This window comes from Myotis nattereri, assembly GCF_964212035.1.
Source record: "Myotis nattereri genome assembly, chromosome: 4".
NCBI lineage: Eukaryota > Metazoa > Chordata > Mammalia > Chiroptera > Vespertilionidae > Myotis > Myotis nattereri.
This window is the reverse complement of record NC_138079.1, coordinates 100,628,215-100,647,509: the sequence shown is the minus strand read 5'-3', so window position 1 is coordinate 100,647,509 and position 19,295 is coordinate 100,628,215. Positions and strand designations below refer to the sequence as shown.

Below are 19,295 nucleotides of genomic sequence, written 5' to 3'. Positions count from 1 at the left end.
ACTAAGTCGGTGCAATGAATTATATATTACTATCTGATCTGATACATAAATAACCACCCCCACCCCTTCCCCGGAGCTTGCCAGGGCCAGGGGGCCCGGTGCCCTGGTGCTTAGAAAAGACCTATATAGATTCAAAAAATAGACAGCTCTGCCCCACCTGCCCCCCACCACCGACCTGGGGCCTCTGACCCTCAAAGCTGGGGCCTGCTCCCAGGGAGCCCCTGCCCAGCTTTCCTGGGTTGGGAGGGTACCAGCCCCCTTTGGAAGACAATCTGGGCCCTGTCGCTCCGCCGCCCAGAAGAGGAAAGTGAGCCAGAGATGGCAGGGCAGGCCCCTTGGACGGCCCTCAGGTCCTTCGGAAGAGGTTGCTGAAGAAGCCGCCGGCATGCCCAGGCCGCCCGCGCAGTGAGAAGCGCGGTGCCGGGCGACTTGGAGCGGACCCGGCCGCGCTCAGCTCCTTCTGGCGCTGGGAGCGCAGCTGCTGCCCAATCACCACTTGCATGTCGTCCTGCGGGGAGGTCAGCGGGGCGGGAGGAGCCGGTCAGCGCGCGGGCCCCGCCCCAAGCCCCGCCCCCTCGGGCCCCGCCCCTTACCTGCCAGGCCTCCAGCTCTTGCGTCAGCGCCACCTTCTGGCGGATGGTGCGAAGCAGCTCCCGGGAGAGGGAGTCCCGCTCCAGAGAGACGCGGCTGAGCTCCAGGGACAGTTCCAGGGCCCTGCAAGCGGAGGGCAAGCAGGGGAGCGGGGGCGGGAGTGGGACCCGGAACACCGAAACCAAGGAGGTCAGAGGGCCCCTGGGTCGGAGTGGGGAAATTAGAACCCATGTCCCCGGTGAGGTCTAGCAGGACCGGAGTGCCCTGCTGGGGAGGTGGTGAACGGCGGAGGCAGGCTCACTTGTTCACAGCCGTTTCCCTGTCCGAGAGGGCGCAGCTCAGGGCCTCCTCGGGGTCCTCCTGTTCCCGCAGCTCCTTCTGCCTCTGCAGCTCCTCCCGCAGCAACTGGAGCTCTGCCCGCTGAAGCTCGATCTGCAGGCAGGGAAGGAGGCAGAGAGGCAAGTAGGCCTCTGAGTCCCCAAGCCCTTGCTCTCCTTGGCAGCCTGGGCGTCAGCTCTCCCACCACCCTTCCCTTGCCTGCTCCACAAACACCCCAGGCAGCTGTGGCCCTGTGCTGGAGATGAATCTTCTGAGCCCCCAGGCTGGTGTGGGGCTACTTGGATGGTATAAACCTGCAGGAAGGGTGCATGGAGAAGCATTGGAAGGTGGGACTAAGGGGGCAGTGCATCCAGGAAGTCATCCTGGAGGAGGTGGCAAACAGGCTGACCTTTTTTTTAAAATACGCACCAAGTATATCCCCCCCCCCTTTTTTTAGGGAGGGAGGGAGAGGGGGAGAGAGAGAAACTTCAGTGTGAGCGAGATACATTGACTGGTTGCCTCCCATACCCATACTGATAGGGGCCAGGGATTGAACCTGCAACCCAGGAATGTGCCTTTGACCTGGAATCGAACCCACGACCTTTTAGTGCACAGGCCAGCGCTGTAATCACTGAGCAAAACTGGCCAGGGCCAGGCAGGCTCTTCAAGCATGACTGCAAGTTTGTTGGGATGAAGGGTTGTCCAGGTAGAGGGGCATTAGTGGAAAAAGGCCGAGTTATAGATGGAAAAAGAAACACATTGAGAAGGGCTCTACACCCAGCACTATGTTCTCCTCCCCACCTCGTCCTGCAGCTGGGCCACTTCCATCTCCTTCTCCTCCAGCATCTCTCCTGGGCTCAGGGACGCTCTCTTTATGGGAGGCTCCAAGCTCTCCTCCTGGGATGAAGGCTGTTGACTGGATGCCTCCTGGGTCTCCGTGGACAGAGTGGTCTGTTCACCAAAGGAATTAGTCAGTGAGGTGTTGAACCCCGTGGGAAAAGGAAGCGGGGTAGAGTCTGCAGCCCTCCTGGATGGCTGCGGGGCATCGAGCTCACCGGGGCGTCTCTGTGTCCATCTGCGTTCTGGTTCTGGTTCTGGTCGCTGTCCAGGCTGTGGGCCAGCTCTGACTGCAGCGAGGCCCCCGATGTGTCGGCGTCCTGCAGGCGTGACTCCTCCTCCAGCTCCGAAACCCGCCGCTGCAGCCTCCGCAGGGCACTCAGGGCCTCCCTGGCCTCGGAGCGCGCGCATTCCAGCTGTGCACGCACCGACGGACAAGCAAAGGCGGTCTGCCAGGCGCACCCGCCAGGCATCCCGCGGCTGGCCCATTGAGGGCGCTGGCGTGCCGCGGAGGGCCAGGCAGCCCCGCGTGTCTGCGCATCCCATTTATAGGTGCCTGCTCCCCCACTCCTGGGTCGCCAGGCGGCAATTGGGTGGTGCACTTCCCCTTACCAATTTCCTCCCCTATAAATCAGGGTGCGGATAGGCGCCTGGGTTTTACAGTTTTCCATCGCCTTCCCTCCAGCCACACCCCATAAAGTAACTTCTCAGAGAGCCCGGCCCTGTCTTTGATCAGTCAGTCTTCTAACTGCTATCATCCAGCATTTCCTGAGCCTTCCTGCTAAGCCAGCAGTGCTGGGCTCAGTGCCTCACACCCCCAACAAAGCTGTACACCATGACTATCCCATCCCACAACTTGGGAAACAGGCTGGGTATTTCACAATATTAGAAGAGATCCTGGGATAAGAACCCAGAAAATCTGACCCTGAAGCGCTGCCTCTTTTCATTCCCTTTTCGCCATCTCTACCGCCTCAGACCTGGTCCATGTCCCCATCATCTCTGGCCTGAGCTCTAGCCTCAGCCTCTTCCTGACCTCCCAGCTGCTTGGTTCTGATGCATTCTAGGAGTGTGCCACCCTGGCATTCTAGGAGTGTGCCACCCCTGCTTAATTCCCTTCCGTGGCCCCACTTGTCCTTGGGCTAATGCTTATGCTCTCGTGGCCCTGCTGCTGGGCTCCCATTGACCCAGCTCTGGCCTCATCTCCCGGGAAGACCTGAGACAGTGGCCAAGGCCAGCTGGATGCACCCACACACCCCACCCCCACTGGTCACCTCCAAGCTGTGCTCCCGCCTCTCTCGCCGCAGTAGCAACAGCTCCTCGTGGGTTGCCTGTAGCCTGCCCTGGCCCTTCTCCACCTCCTCACGCAGTCCTCGGATCTGGGCCTCCAGGTCCTGCCGGCGACTCTGCAGCATCTGGTTCTAGGGAAAGGTCTCAGCTGGAGGGCAGGTGCTGGGCTAGCTCCCGATTGCCCCCAGCCCAGCTTTCCTGGCTCCACAGGCCCCCAGCCCTAGCTGGCACTCACCTCCCCCTGCAGACTTTCCAGTCGTGTCCTCAGCTCTGCCCTGGCCAGGGCCTGGGCCTGGCACTGCCCCCGAAGGCCATCTAGTTCCTTCTGAAGCTCCTGCTCAGTCTGGGAGGCCTGGTGGTGGTGGTTGGGGGCGAGAGGGGAACAGTGGAGCCCTCAGGTGGCCAAAGCCTCAACACCAATCCCAGGGCACCCACCCCCCAACTGGGACCCAGGAACCTGGATGGGTTAGGGCTGTCCCACCTGGGCCAACTGCTGGCTGAGCCGCAGGTTCTGCTCACTGAGTTCCCTGAGGGCCTGGGCTCGTTCCCGTCCACTGTCCTGCTGCTCTGAGCGTTGCTCTCCAAGCTGGGCCCGCAGGGCCTCCACATCCCCCTCCAGCTCCACAGCCCTGGCCTCCCACTCGGCGCCCCGTGCTGCCAGGCCCCGGCGGAGCTCGTGATTCTCCTGCTGCAGCCGCTGTGGGGCCAGGACAGAAGGTCAGAGGGAGGGAGAGATGAGCCCCAGATGGAGAAACAGACCTACAGAGTTTGCGGGAGTCTGAGACAGGGAGGGAGCGGGCAGAGAGCAAAAGGCAGATTCAGAGAAAGGAGAGCAGGGTGGGCACAGTAGAGAGAAGTTTCCAGGCCCGACAGGAGGGGCTGACCACCCCGCTCCGGCCATGAGGTGGGGCTCCCTGACGCCCACTCACCTCTGGCTGCTGCCTGGACTTCTGGACCCGATGTTGCAGGCGCCGTTTCTGGCGCCTGAGTCTGGCAGAATTGAAGCCCCGACCCATAGTCTCACACAGCTAGGGGCTCTGGAGGTTGAGCTTCTGCACAGCCTCTGCTCAGCCCCTCTCCCCCAGCTCCTCCCAGCCAGCTCCCTCTAATTAACCCTGGCCAGCCCCTCCTGGGCCCCACGCCTCTGCCCGCCCTCTCCCAAACCTGCCCAGCGAGTGGGAGGGCAAGCCTGGCACACCCAGATACCCAGCGTGGGGAGGCCGGCAAGTCAGCCCCACGCTCTAATTATCGAAGCGGGAAAGTGCTGCCAGCCACAGTTGCTACAGTTATTAGCAGTGCTCCTGCCAGGCCGTGTGCGACTTCACTTAATCCACTAGAGTTAGAATCGTTAACGTCCTCATTTTACAAAGGAGAACACAGGCTCAGAGAGGGAAAGATGCCTTGCCAAGGACACAGTGAATTAGTGGAGCAGGGATCCCAGCCCAGGCAGCCGGGTTTTTAACCCAACACTGTGGGGGCAACACTTCTCCAGGATTAAGCCCACAGGATTGAGGTCCAATGGTCTTGGCTGGTGCTCAGCTCTGCTGCTGCTTTGTGGTCAGGCAAGTCCCTTAATATCACCATGTCCCATCCATTCATCCATCCATCCATCCATCCATCCATCCATCCAATATTGCCTGAGCTCCTCCTGTTCTGGGGTCTGGCTGTCAGCAGCAAGCCAGAGCACAGCGTTCCCCGCCTCAAACAGCTTGCGTCCAGAGGTCTTAGGCAAACAGACACATGCTTGAACTAGGTGTTTTGGAGGGACAGTAAAGGCTGTAAAGAAACCCTGGGAAGTAATGAAGAGCAGGGTAGGGTGGAGGCTCCCTAGGTAGGAAGTGATGTTTGAATGGACTCCTGCAGGGCAAGAAGGAAGAGGGCTAAATGCAAGGAACAGTAAGTGCAAAGGCCCTGAGGGAACCAACTTGGGCCACTCAAGGAACTGAAAAGAACACCACCCCCGCCCCCACCAGTAGGAGGGGTGGTAAGCTGAGCTCAGGTTGGGGAAGCCGCCCATGAGCACTTTTAGGCTCTGGTGAGGAGTTTCGATTTCAGTCTAAATGTGATGAAGAACCTCTGGGAGAATCTGAGCAAGGACTGGAATGATCTGATTTGTAATTTTTGAAGATCCCTCTGGCTGCCCCATAGGCAGTGGGCTCCAGGGAGCAAGAGGAGAAGCTGGGGACCGGTGAAGAGGTGGCTGCCGTGTCTGGGGCAGAGACAATCGAGGCTGTGACCAGATGGGAGGCTGCAGAAATGGTAAGGGGGCAGCCTCAGGATCCTGTTTAGAAGAAGAATCAATAGGGCTTGCAGGCGTGGTAGAGGAGGTCATGGAGTTGCTCAGGGTCTGGTTCTGAGGTGGAAGATGGGGTGGGGACAGTGGGTGATGGGTCATAATGAAGAGTGCCACTTATGTGGAGAGGTGCAGGGAGGTAAGCTACTCAGGTTGGGCTCAGGGCAGCAGTTGGGGCTGATGACATGATCCCAGAGTCAGGGGTGCCCAGGGTGTTCACCCTAGGTGACAGACAGTGTGGCTGACAACAGAAGCTGGGCAGAGGAAGGAATTGTTCCTACCGCAAAGGTGGAGCGAGAATTGACAGAGATGATGCATGGAAAGTGCTTAGCCCAGAGCCAGGCGGGGAGGGGGTTCCCAGGAACTTGGCTGGGTTGCACTATACTACTGAGGAGATGGACCCAAGATTCAGAGAGTGCCAGCAGCTTGCCCAGGGTCACACAGTCAGGCCGGGGGTCTGATTCCAGGTCCTAACTTGTCCTCAGAGCCCATGTTCAAACGACACTGCCAGGGGGACTGGGCCCAGCCCCGAATTATTCCAGAAGCACCCCCCTGCCTGGCTTTCCACCCCTGCTCACCTGCCCTCCATCTGCCCCCCCTGGCCCCTGCCTGCCACCCCTGCCGCCAGCTCACTTCCTCACGCTCAGAGTGCTGGGCGCTGAGCGTCTCCAGCTGCCGCTGCAGCTCCTCGTTGCGCTCCAGAAGCATCTTGCCGAGTTCTGCAGCCAACAGCAAGTCTTTCTCCTTCTGCTGCAGCTGCAGGGCCAGGTCCTCGGGCTCCTGGGGCCCTGGGCCCCCTCCCAGGAACGAGTCCCGCCGCTCCAGCACGAAGGGGAAGAAGCCCTCGTCACAGCTGGGGGAGGCGCCGCCAGAGAGCAGCCCCACCGGGAAGCTTGGCCCTTCTGGGGAGTTCATGGTGCTGCAGTGTCTGGGGGGACAGGTAGGTCTGTGGCACAGGTGGCGGCAGGACACTCTACTGTGCAGCCTGGGGCTTGACAGCTCTCCCCCCCCCCCCCGCCCCCGCCCCGCCCCCCGCCGGGACCTGGCCCTCCCTTAACTCTTCACCTGTCCACCGGCCCTCCCCGCCTTTCAGGCAGGGCCTCCCTGTACCATGAAGGGTTAATGATCCGTGTCTTGGCCACTCAGCTCAGTTAATGTCCCCAGGGTAAACTGAGGCAGGGAGAAGCAGGAAATGAATGGGCTGCCTTCTGCCTCTAGCAGACATTCTCTGCCCCCGACTTGTCCCAGTGCCAACACTCCCTGCCTCCCTCTTTCTAGATTCCAGATGGATTCTGGTTCCCAGCCTCTCACCGTCTGGGAGACTTCCCAGAACCCAGCCAGGTTCCGAGGGACGAAGGACTCGGGGGCGAGTCCAGACCCTTTTCCTTCCAAGAACACAGAGCCTTCGGAACGGAGGTGTCCTGACCCTCAGCCCCCAGCAGTCCAGCCCCTCCTCTTCCAGGAGCCCAGGTGCCCACCCAGCGCCGGGGGACTCAGATGCCCGCCCAGGTGTCCTGGCCCCGTTCTCCCATTTTCTCAGGAGTCAGGTGTTTGGCTCCTCACCCCTCAGAACTCGGGTGCCCAGACGCTCAGCCGTCCTCTCTGGAGTGTAGGCACCAGCCCTGTTCCCCAGGCCCGGGCAGGGCGAGGTAACAGGTTGTGCCAGCCACACTGCCCTGCCAATCCTGGTTCCTGTTTACTCCCCAGCGCGCCCTGGGGACAGGCGCTGGCGGCACTCCCCTAGGGCCTCCCAGGGCCCAGCAGTTCAGGGCTCCAGAGGGAGGGGGCACAGGGGGCTTCCCTGGGGTAACCCCCAACACACACCCCTGTCCCTCCCTCTACTCCCCTCACCAGGCGTCCCAGCCCAGGGATCCCAGCAGTCCCAGGCCAGCTGCCCTCAGGCTGCACCCAGGGTCTCCCTGGCATGGCCCCCGCAGCCCGGCCTGCTCTGGGGATTCCGGGGCGCCCCTTCTTCCCTCCCCGAACCTCAACCCGGGCCCATAGTCCCTCGAACCCCCAGCCCAGGTGTCAGGGGTGGGAAGCCCAGCCACCGCCTTCCTTGCAGCCTGCGCCCTGTGCTTCCCGGCCCCAGGAGTCCGGCCGGTGCCTCCAGCCCCGAGCCAACCACACCAGCCCGCCCCGGCGCTGTCCAGCCTGAAGCTCGGAGGGCCCCGGTCCCCCGGTCCTCAGCGCCCCCTAGGCTCTCACCCGATGATGCCCGGATCCCGCCGAGACCCCTGCCGTCCGATCCCTTCTTCCGGAGGCGGCGCCAGGTGCACAGGTGTGGGGCGGTGCCGTGGGCGGGGCTGGGGCGCCCCCTGGTGACCAGATTGGTCAGGCGGCGCCCAAGGAAAGTCACCTCAACCCAGGTCAGAGGCACTGACCATCTTGCTCCTGTCAGGAACAACAGGGCCCCTTAACTGAGCACCTACTGTGTGCAGACTCTGCGCTGAGCATCCGTGTCAGCTCCTTTCCCCTCAACTGCCCTGTGGGGTAGAAAAGAATTTGTTTATATATTTTTTCTTTATTTTTCAATTACAGTTGACATGCACTATTATATTAGTTGTACATAGTGATTTAGATACCTTACCAAGTGTTCCCTCCAGTAATTCTATTCCCCACCTGGCAACATTCATAGTAGTTGCAATATTATTGACTGTGCTCCCTACGCTCTACTTTATTTACATCTCCATGACTATTTTTACTTTATTATTATTATTTTTTTAAACAAGGCCACCAAAAATTTGGTTGCCTCCCATGACTATATATATAGGAATTGAACTCAGGACCCTTCAGTCCACAGGCTGGTGCCCTGAGCCAAACTGGCAAGGGCTCCCACGACTATTTTTAAAACAAATGTGTGTGTTTTTGCCCAGCCGTTGTGGCTCAGTGGTTGAGTGTTGACCTATGAGCCAGGAGGTCACGATTCGATTTCCAGTCAGGGCACATGCCCAGGTTTTAGGCTCGATCCCCAGGGTGGGGCATGCAGGAGGCGGCCCATCAATGATTCTCTCTCATTATAGATGTTTCTCTCTCTTCCTCCCCCCCCTCCCTTCTTCTCTGAAATTAAGAAAAATATTTTTTAAATAAATGTTTTCATTGATTTTAGAGAGAGAGGAAGGGAAAGGGAGAAACATCAGTGTTGATTGACTGGTTACCTCCTGCACACCCCCTGCCAGGGATCAAGTTCAAAACCCCGACACGTGCCCTGACCAGGAATTGAACCTGTGACCTCTTGGTGCATGGGTTAATGCTCAACCCCTGAGCCACATGCTGGGCATATTTTTTTAAATTATTAAAAGTATGTTTTTATTGATTTTAGAGAGAGAAGAAAGAAGAGAGAAAGAGAGATAGAAACATCAATCAGCTGCCTCCTGTACACCTCCCACTGAGAATCAATCCTGCAAGCCAGACATGTGCCCTGACAGGGAATTGAATTGGTGACCTCCTGGGGCAATGCTCAACCAACTGAGCCACACCGGCCAGGGCTCTCTGATTTATTGATGATAGCCATTCTGACAAGTGTGAGTCGATAGCTCGTTGTGGTTTGGGATGGGAAATCATTAACAATTATAATAACAAATCTAACACACATTAAGCACTCTGCGAAGTCAGCTCTTTTATAGGCGCAAATGCACAACTTATTTACTTTTGTGACATCCTAATGAAACAGGAACTGCTATTACCTCCATCTTATTGATGAGGATGCTGAGGCGCAGGGAGGGTCTGACTTGCTTGGGGTCCCATGGACAGACCTTGAACGTGACCTGCAGCAGTGTGACTTCAGGGTGGGTGCTCGTACACTGCTTTCCGTGCTGCAGGGGAGGACAGCTAGAGTGACTTGCCTGTGTGGTCCCCAGCTGGTGCTCTCAGTTCCCAGGCTGCGTAGAGCTGGGCGCTGCGCTCTCTAGTCAGGGACAGAGGCCTTCGAATGGAGACTGGAGGATCCGGGGCTGGGTTCCACAGTCCAGCCCAGTGCCGCCTGGGCATGCAGGTGATGTCCTAGCTGTGGCCTGGTGGCTCGTCTCAAGTCTCCTCAAACTTCCAGGCTCCCTGAGTTCCTGTAACGGGGACTCCTGGCCTGCTGAGCAGTGACAAACGGAGGGCTGGGAGCAGCGGTGTGCTGGTACCTATTTAACAACAGGCGTCTGGGGGAAAAGAAAGCCTGGATTTGTTGCATTTGCCAGTTTCTGTGGTGTAAATACTCCCTCCCCAGCTGATTGCAGGCAAGGCTACCAACATGACACCGTTGAAGGTGAAGATGGGTGGAGGTGTGCATACCCAGCTCTGCCTGTCAGTACCAGTGGGTCCTGTGTCCCTCTGGCTGGGGGTGAGGATGCCTGAGTCATGGGGAACATCAATCAGTTGCCTCCTGGATCCTAGAACATAAGAAGATGGGAGCTGGGACTATTGGTTTGTGGGAAAATGGGTGCAAAGACTCCTTGTCCCAGTGGTAGAAGAGGAGGGGTGGTTTAGGTGCCGGAACTCCTGGGCCCTGGTGTTGGGACAGGTTTCCTGCCACTATGGAGTAGAAGGGCCAATTCTTTGCAAAAGGGTCTGGGAGCTCTATTGCCTAGCAAAGCTGCCATGTGCTCCCGTGGCATCTGTGGTGACAACCTGGTGGACTTTGCAGGGCTGACCCCGTCTAAATGCCAGGGTCACCATGGGTTCAACCCATACTCACCCACACCCACATTTCCCTGAGTCCTCCTCCTGTCAGGCAGGAGGCTGGGTTCATCTGGAGATGAAATGGTTAAGGCCTGCCTCCCAAGAGATTCACAGCCCACCCCGGAGCTGGAACAGGTCTCAACCCATAAACCAAACATGAGCCAATAAAGCAGGACAGCAAAGGAGCGTGGCTCATGGGCGCTACATCTTATAACCTCAGTCCAGATCCCAGTTTGGCCACTTCTCAGCTGCGCATGCCTGTGTCGTTCAGCTGATTAACCTCTGCAACCCTCAGTTTCACCGTCTGTGAAATGGGTGTGACAACTTCCACCTCGTAGAGTTGTGAGGATTAAATGAGGTTGAAGTACAAGCACTTAGGCCGTGCTAGTGATCCTCAGCCTCGCCGCGACGGTGACTCACCACGCACATTATGATGTCTTTTATCCTCATAACACTTTGATGTGTTCATACCCTTCAAGCAGGAAACCAGCTCGGGGAGGTGGAGTGGTTGGCCTGTGCCTACATGGTAGACCCTTACGTGGCTCCTTATCCATTTAACCTGATGTTTCCAAGTTGTTGTTTTTTCTCAACTTAAAAAGAAAAATCAGCTTTATTAAGGTGGGTATTTGTTTTCTAGAGCTGCTGTAACAAATTAGTAAACAACAAAAATTTGCTGTTTCTTCGTTCCGGAGGCCAAACCGAAATTAAGGTGTGGGCAGGGTTGGTTCCTTACAGATGCTCCTCAGATGAAGTCTTTTCTGTGCCTCTCTCCCAGTGCCTGGGGCTGCCAGCAACCCCGGACATTTCTTGGCTTGTAGACACATCACCCCAATCTCTGCCTCCGCTTTCACTTCCCCTTGGTCTTCTCGGTGTCCCTGGGTCGCATATGGCTCCCTACTTTCTCTTATAAGGACACAGTGATTAGATTTAGGGCCCATCCTAAATCCAGGATGATGTCATCTGGAGACTTAACTTACATCTGCAAAGACACTCCCACCCTTTTTAAAAAAAATATATTTATTGATTTCAGAGAAGAAGGGAGAGGGAGAGAGAAACAGAAACATCAATGATAAGAGAGAATCATTGATCGGCTGCCTCCCGCACAGGCCCTACTGGGGATCCAGCCCACAACCACAACCTGGGCATATGCCCTGACCAGAATCGAACCAGAGACCTCCTAGTTCCTGGGCCCACACTCAACCCCTGAGCCACACCTGGCTGGGAAAGACCACTGCTTTTATAAAAAGTATTTTTTATTGATTTTTTTTCTTTTTAGAGGGAGAGGAAGGGAGAGGGAGAAAGAGAAACATCAATATGAGAGTGAGACTTCCATCGGCTGCCTCTTACATGCCCCATACTGGGGATCGAGCTTGCAACCTTGGCATGTGCCCTGACCCAGAATCAAACTGGCGACCTTTCAGTGCATGGGATGACGCCAAGGCAAAGACCCTCTTTTTATTTTTTATTTTTTTATTTTTTTAAAAATATATTTTATTGATTTTTCACAGAGAGGAAGGGAGAGAGACAGAGAGCCAGAAACATCGATGAGAGAGAAACATCGATCAGCTGCCTCCTGCACATCTCCCACTGGGGATGTGCCCGCAACCAAGGCACACGCCCTTGACCGGAATCGAACCCGGGACCCCTCAGTTCACAGGCCGACGCTCCATCCACTGAGCCAAACCGGTTTCGGCACAAAGACCCTCTTTTTAAATAACGTCACATTCTCGGGAACTGGAGGTTAGGACTTGGACTTGTATTTTTTGGAGACACAATTCAACCTAATCCAATGAATCATTTTTATATAATAAAGTTAAGCAATTTTAAGTGTTTCGTTTGTTGAGCTTTTGAGAAGTATATGCAGTTACGTAACTGCCACCACAATCATGATATGGAACACATTTTTTAAAAAAACAGCCCTGATAGCCCTGGTCGGTTTGGCTTAGTGGATAGAGCGTCAGCCTGTGGACTGAAAGGTCCTGGGTTCGATTCTGGTCAAGGGCACATGCCCGAGTTGCGGGCTCGATCCCCAGTGGGGGGTGTGCAGGAAGCAGCCGATCAATGATTCTCTCTCATCATTGATGTTTCTATCTCTCTTTCCCTCTCCCTTCTTCTCTGAAATGGATAAAAAATATATATATATATATTTTAAAAAAACAGCTAATAGTCAATTTATTTAAAAGGTTGATTTGAACATCTGCAAAGGTGATTGCCTCCTGGCTGAATGCTGGTGGAAGTAACCTGATAGCAATCTCAGAGGGACTGTCAGTCAATGATCCACTTGTGGATCCTCATCTGAAAACAACCCCAAGTGTTAGAATCTTCCCCACAGGGAGTTTTTCTTGTAGTGATTCCCAGGGTCTTGGCAGACAGACATCCGGACTGGTCCTTACAGTTTGAGATTCTTTTCCTTCTCGCCCCTGATCAAGTCAGCACACCCCTCCCAAGATTGTACACTGCGGCTGGTGAGGGTAATTCTAATTCGGTGAATCGCCACCTCTGGTTCCGTGGGTGTCTTTCAGCCTCTTTAAAAGCCGTGGCTGCGGTGCAGCTCGCTGACCCACTTGTTCTGTGAGAGCAAACAGCGGTGAGTCAGGAACGGGAGTGGGCGGAGGACCCCAGCTCGCTGCCGTGGCCGCGGCGTCTTCCTCAAAGAGATACAGAGCGCTTTCATCACCACAGAAGTTCCTCATCACCCTCTGCAGTCAATTTCCCTCTCACCCCAGCCTCTGGTGATCACTGCTCTGCTTTCTGTCACTGTCGTCTTTTCCAGAATGCTCTCTGAATAGAATCACAGATAGTATGGGGTCTTTTGTGCCTGTACTATAAGCGTCTTTGGTAAGCTTCGCATCATGCTTCTGAGATACATCTGTGTTGTATGTCTCAGTGGCATCAATAGGTTTGAGAAGCTTCACACCTAAGGAAAGGTTGCAGGGAGAACGTGATGAATAGCTTCCCCGCAGGCTCACAGTTGTGAACATTTTGCCGCATTTGCTTTCTCTCTCTCTTACGCTGCACACGCAGGCACACGTTTTGCCAAACCATTGGCTGCTTCAGCTTCTTACTCAGCATCTCCTGATGACGCATACATTCTCCTGCAGAAGCACATACTATTATCACATGTGACAAACTGGACATTGGTAAAGTGCTGTAGATGCAATAATCTTTTTACTGTTTATTACAGGAATGCCCTTTTTATTTATTATTTTTATTTTTAGATTTTTTTTACTGATTTCAGAGAGGGGGAAAGAGAGATAGAAACATCAATGATAAGAGAAAGTCATTGATCAGCTGCCTCCTACGCACCCCCTACTGGGGACTGAGCTCACCACTGGGGCATGTGCCCTGACCAGGAATCAACCAGTGACCTCCTGGTTCATAGGTTGATGCTCAACCACTGAGCCACGCCAGCCAGGCAGGAATGCCCTTTTTAAATGATTTTTTTTTTTTAATCCAGGAGAAGTTCAAAGATCACATATTGCATCTAGCTGTCATTTCTCTTCAGTCCCTTTTAATCTAAAGTAATCCCTGTGTCTTCTTAGGTGTCTTTTATGATACTGACTTTTTAATTTTTTAAAAGAATCCAGGCAGCTGTTTTCCAGAAGGTTTCTGAGATTTATCCAGGATGATGCATTTGGATTTTGTTTGTCCCTAATAACTGTATGGCATTTCATCCCATGTTTATCCTGACTTTATGCCTCCACTCTCCTATCAATGAACACTGCTGGCACTTTCCCAACATCCTAATGCACATCCTTTGTACACATATTTCCATGGGCACCTTGGTGGGCGTTTCATGCTACCACCCATCTAGAAGTGGAGTCGTGGGGAGAGCTGTTCCCATGATCTCTTGCTGCGTAATAACCATCCCACAACTTAGAGCAGGGGTGGGCAAACTTTTTGACTCGAGGGCCACAATGGGTTCTTAAACTGGACCGGAGGGCCGGAACAAAAGCATGGATGGAGTGTTTGTGTGAACTAATATAAATTCAAAGTAAACCTCATTACATAAAAGGGTACGGTCTTTTTCTTTTTTAGTTTTATTCATTTCAAACGGGCCGGATCCGGCCCGCGGGCCGTAGTTTGCCCATGGCTGACTTAGAGGCTTAAAGCAACAATTTGGTTCTGAAGATTGGCTTGTTCTGCGGGGGGTCTTGCTGCCGGGACCTCATGCAGTTGCAGGTAAATGGTGGCCTGGGCTGGAGTCATCCGTCGGTTCCTCTGCTCTCACGTCCGATGCCTGGGCTGAATGGCTGTGTGAGCCGGGGCCAGACAGCGTTTCTCTCTCCACGCAGCCCCTGCTTGTGGCCTGCGTGGATTTCCTCACAGTTTGACGCTCCCAGACGTCTGACATGGCAACTGACCTCCCCCAAAGAGAGGTTCCAAGAAGCTGCAAGTCTTCAGATGCAACCTGGAGGTCCCAGAACCATCACTCCCATGGCATTCCACTGGGCAAGCAAGTCACTGAGCCCACCTGGGGCTCAAGGGGAGAGGACAGATTTCATCTCTTAATGGAAGGAGTAGGAAAGAATTTGCAGTCATCTTTTATCTACCACAGAGGCTATGCTCTTCAGCTTTATTAAATATTGCCAAACTGGTTTCCCACGTGTAGGTACTAATTTACACTCTGTAATAAAGAGTCTGACTCCATTTTTGATGTTTGATTGCTAACAGACTTAAAGCCCCATGCGTCCTCCCTCACCTTGCGCTGCGCAGCTAGGCAGGCTGAAAAGAAGGCCATGATGCTTAGGGAAACTGAAATCGGGAAAGCCCTGGCAGTGTGGAGGGGCCCTCAGCCCAGCTCCCTCCCTCACCACCATAAAAGCCCCTCTTTGCCTTTTCAAGACATTTCAGACAAGCCCTGCTCCCCACGAAAACCTATCGTGTGAGTCATCCAGCTCATCATATTCTCTTGGTGTGAGTGGCCTCAAAAGTCTCCACATCTGAACCAAGTTTTGTGGGGAGGGCTGATTCCATTGTGGAGCAACAAAACACACTCCTGTCAGCACAGTGTGGATTTCATCTGGCCTACACCTGCCCAATACTTGGCACCACCAGACTTTGTAATTTTTGTCAATCTGATGACAAACATGGTGTGAGATAATAGAGAAAAAATATATATTTATATTGGTCTCTGACCCCATTTCCTGGCCCAGGACTCTTAAAACACTTGTGCTATAAGAAATGAGGTTCGTGTTACCATTGGCATGAGAAAAGTGGGATTTGCTAGTACGGCTCTGGCTCATAGAAACATATGGGTTGGAGGGGAAACCAAGATGGTGGCATAGGTAAACACCGGAGATTGCTGCCTCGCACAACCACTTCAAAAATACAACTAAAAGACGGAACGGACATCATCCAGAACCACAGGAAGGCTGGCTGAGTGGAAATTCTACAATTAGAAGGAAAGAGAAAAGCATACTGAGACTCAGAGGAGGTGCGGTGGGGAAGTAAAATACAGAGGTACAGAGGTGCATGCGGAGAGGGTTGGCGGCTGAGGACACGGTTGTCTTTTTCAATCGGGAGGGAGTCTCAAGCTCTGAGCTCCAGTTCTGGATGAGTCTCTGGGGACCTAGACTCATATGGGAGAAACTGGGCTGTCTGGCAACGGTCTGAACTCGAGGGCAGCTTTCTCTCGAGGGTGCTTGCAGCTATTGCCAGGACACTGAGAAGCAGGGCCTCTGAGGGCAGGACAGAGAGCAGCCATAACTGCTCACTCCGTCCTGTTGATCCCCTGGGACCCTGCCCTGCTGAAGCTGTGCAAGGAGGCTTTTGCATATGAAAGGCCTGGCCCTTTGCAATCTGATAATTACCTAACAAACTGCAGCTGACCCAAGGCCCCAGGGCAACTTGCATTGCATCACAGCTGGCTCCTGCAGGATAGCCTCAGGCAGAGGCTAGATTAGCACCTCCTGAGAGATCCAGGAGCCAGTGTACCCAGTGGTCGAAGTGGGACCATCCAGATTGCAGCTCCTCAGATTCATAAAGGACACACTAAGGGGGCAGACTCAGTGAGCACCAAAGCCCCACTGAAGCAAGTCTTGCCCCATAAGGGTGTCTCCAGCACAGAAGTTCTCCCACTGCAGACACAGCTGATTCTCACAGCCAATTGGCCTGGAGGTCAATTCCTCCCGGTGTTACCTACAACAATCAAGGCTTAACTACAACAAGACTGTGCACACAGCCCACAAGGGGGTGCACCAAGAGTGTCTACCTCAGGTAATTGGGGAGGCTGAGCCACTGGGCCCTATAGGACACCCAGCACAGAAAGCCACTCTATCGACACAGCGAAGCATAAAAAAAATGTGAGACAAAGAAACAGGACACAAATGACAGAAATGGAGGAAAGCAAACTACTGGATATAGAGTTCAAAACCACGGTTATAGGTTTTTCAAGAATTTTCTAGAAACCGCCGATAAACTTAATGAGACCCTCTAGAAATCTAATGAGACCCTCGAGGTTGTGATAAAGGACCAACTGGAAATTAAGCACACACTGACTGAAATAAAGAATATTATACAGACCCCCCAACAGCAGACTAGAGGATTGCAAGAACCAAGTCAAAGATTTGAAATATGAAGAAGCAAAAAACACCCAACCGGAAAAGCAAAATGAAAAAGGAACCCAAAAATACGAAGATAGCATTAGGAGCCTCTGGGACAGCTTCAAGTGTACCAACATCCGAATTATAGGGGTGCCAGAAGAAGAGAGAGAGCAAGATATTGAAAACCTATTTGAAGAAATAATGATAGAAAACTTCCCCTACCTGCTGAAAGAAATAGACTTACAAGTCCAGGAAGCGCAGAGAACCCCAAACAAAAGAAATCCAAAGAGGACCACACCAAGACACATCATAATTAAAATGCCAAGATCAAAAGAGAATCTTAAAAGCAGCAAGAGAAAGACAGTCCGTTACCTACAAGGGAGTACCCATACGACTGTCAGCTGATTTCTCAACAGAAACCATGCAGGCCAGAAGGGACTGGCAAGAAATATTCAAAGTGATGAATACCAAGAACCTACAACCAAGATTACTTTATCCAGAAAAGCTATCATTCAGAACTGAAGGTCAGATAAAGAGCTTCACAGATAAGGAAAAGCTAAAGGAGTTCATCACTACTAAACCAGTATTATATGAAATGCTGAAAGGTATCCTTTAAGAAAAGGAAGAAGAAGAAAATGGTAAAGATACAAACTATGAACAACAAATACACATCTATCAACAAGAGAATCTAAAAATCACGTGAATAAATAATCTGATGAACAGAATAAACTGGTGATTATAATAGAATCAGGGGCATAGAAAGGGAATGGACTGACTATTCTTGTGGTGGAAAGGGGTGTGGGGGATGCAGGAAGAGACTGAACAAAAATCGTGCACCTATGGATGAGGACAGTGGCGGGGGGCGGTGAGGGCGGAGGGTGGGGTGGGAAACGGGTGGAGGGGAGCTATGGGGGGAAAAAGAGGAACAACTGTAATAATCTGAACAATAAAGATTTAATTAAAAAAAGAAAGAAACATATGGGTCGGAGAGAGAAAGGATGGAAAGAAGGAGCCTTTGATTCCTAGTGGCCACATGGTTACCCTTGGATGGAGGGAGCAACAGCTGGGTTGTGCTCAGTTGCCAAAGGCAAATTTACCAATGGAATTTAGAAATGAGTCTTCCCCTGAGGAGCTGGTTCATGGGATGGATAAGGACATGCAAACTAATAAAAAAGAGGCAAACCCTGGCTGGTGTGGCTCATCCCATGCACCAAAAGGACGTTGGTTCGATTTCCTGTCAGGGCACATACCCAGGTTGTGGGCTCAGTCCCCAGTCGGGATGTCTATGAGGGACAATTTAAAAAGAGTTTGAGGTTGGACCTTGATACTAGGACAAGCTCAGACTTTAGTCACAGCTGCTGCTCAAGGTGAAAATTGTGCAGGAAACACAGAAAGAACCTCTAAAATCTGTGGTCACCAAGAAGGTAGTCGATATCAGGGAAGGGCAACACCAGGAAACTACAGAAACCAGAGGGTAGATCAGTATCAGCAGCTTCCTGAAGAACCTTTACTGAAATGCAGTGTGAGAGTAACCAGTTTGGAGGCCGTGTCCCTGGTTCTGATGCTGCAAAGTGAGTGGAAGAGCATGTTTGTTAGTGCAGGACCCGAAGCTCCTGTGGAGCTATCAGATGGCTCTCCTGATCCAGACACACAAGAAGTTATTCCCAAGCAAACTAATAAAAACGAGGTAAACCCTGAGAGGGTGTACTGCCCGTTTCCCATCAATGCCACGTGGAGCACCACAGGAAGATATAGAATTTGCTCTCTCTGCTTTCCTTCATGGGTCTTACTACTAATACAAATATTAGGTTAATTAACAAGAAAATGGGGGAAAGGCAGAGGAGAGAATCAACCGATTGGTCTTAGCAGAGTGGAAATTTTAAAAGTTACTAAGAAATAGGACAAATTAAGCAAATATTTATGGGAGTGAAGCAAAGAGGAAACACTGATGGTTAGTGATGTTGAGCACATTTTCATGTGCTTCTTGGCCATTTGTGTATCTTCCTTGGAGAAATATCCATTCAAGTCCCATTTTTAAGTTGGGTTGTTTTCTTGTTGAGTTTTAGGAATTCTTTATATATTCTGGATATTAATCCCTTATCAGAGATATGATTTGAAAATATTTTTCCCATCCTGTGGGTTGCCTTTTTACCCATGGATAGTATCAATGCACAAAATTTTAAATTTTTTGTGAAGTCAAATTTGTCTAATTTTTGTTTTGTTACCTGTGCCTTTGGTATCGGATCCAAGAAATCACTGCCAAATCCAATGCTGTGAAGTGTTTGGCCTGTTTTCTTCAAAGAGTTTAATTGTTTTAGGTCTTACATTAGGTCCTTGATCCATTTTGAGTTAATTTTTGTATACGGTGATAGGTAAGGATCCAATTTCATTCTTTTGCATGTGTCATCCAATTTTCACAGAACCATTTACTTTATTTATTTTTTAAAAGAATAGCTTATTGATTTTTAGAGAGAAATGGGTGGGGGGGAGAGAGAAACATCAGTGTGAGAGTGCAACTTCAATCGGCTGCCTCCTGCATGCTCCCTACTGGGCACTTGACAGGGAATCAAACTGACAACCTCCTGGTACACAGGACCACGCCCAAGGAGCTGAGCCACACTGACCAAGGCTCCCAGAACCGTTTATTGAAAAGACTATCTTTTCTCCATTTAATGGTCTAACATCCTTATCAAAACTATTTAACTGTATATGTGAGGGTGTATTTCTGGCCTCTCTATTTATACCATTGGTCTATA

General features: G+C 52.4%; 1 protein-coding gene across 1 annotated transcript; it reads right to left on the bottom strand.

Annotated features, from left to right (window-relative positions):
- Positions 1–8: 8 nt before the first annotated feature.
- Positions 9–6,248, bottom strand: BICDL2 (BICD family like cargo adaptor 2). The gene is made up of 9 exons (XM_081089269.1): positions 5,960–6,248; positions 3,515–3,730; positions 3,269–3,385; positions 3,018–3,164; positions 1,965–2,162; positions 1,711–1,860; positions 893–1,023; positions 594–714; positions 9–508 (listed from the first exon to the last, which is right to left on the bottom strand). The coding sequence occupies exons 1-9, from the start codon at positions 6,239–6,241 to the stop codon at positions 347–349; spliced, it is 1,524 nt and encodes a 507-aa protein (XP_080945395.1). The 5' UTR covers positions 6,242–6,248; the 3' UTR covers positions 9–346.
- Positions 6,249–19,295: the final 13,047 nt, after the last annotated feature.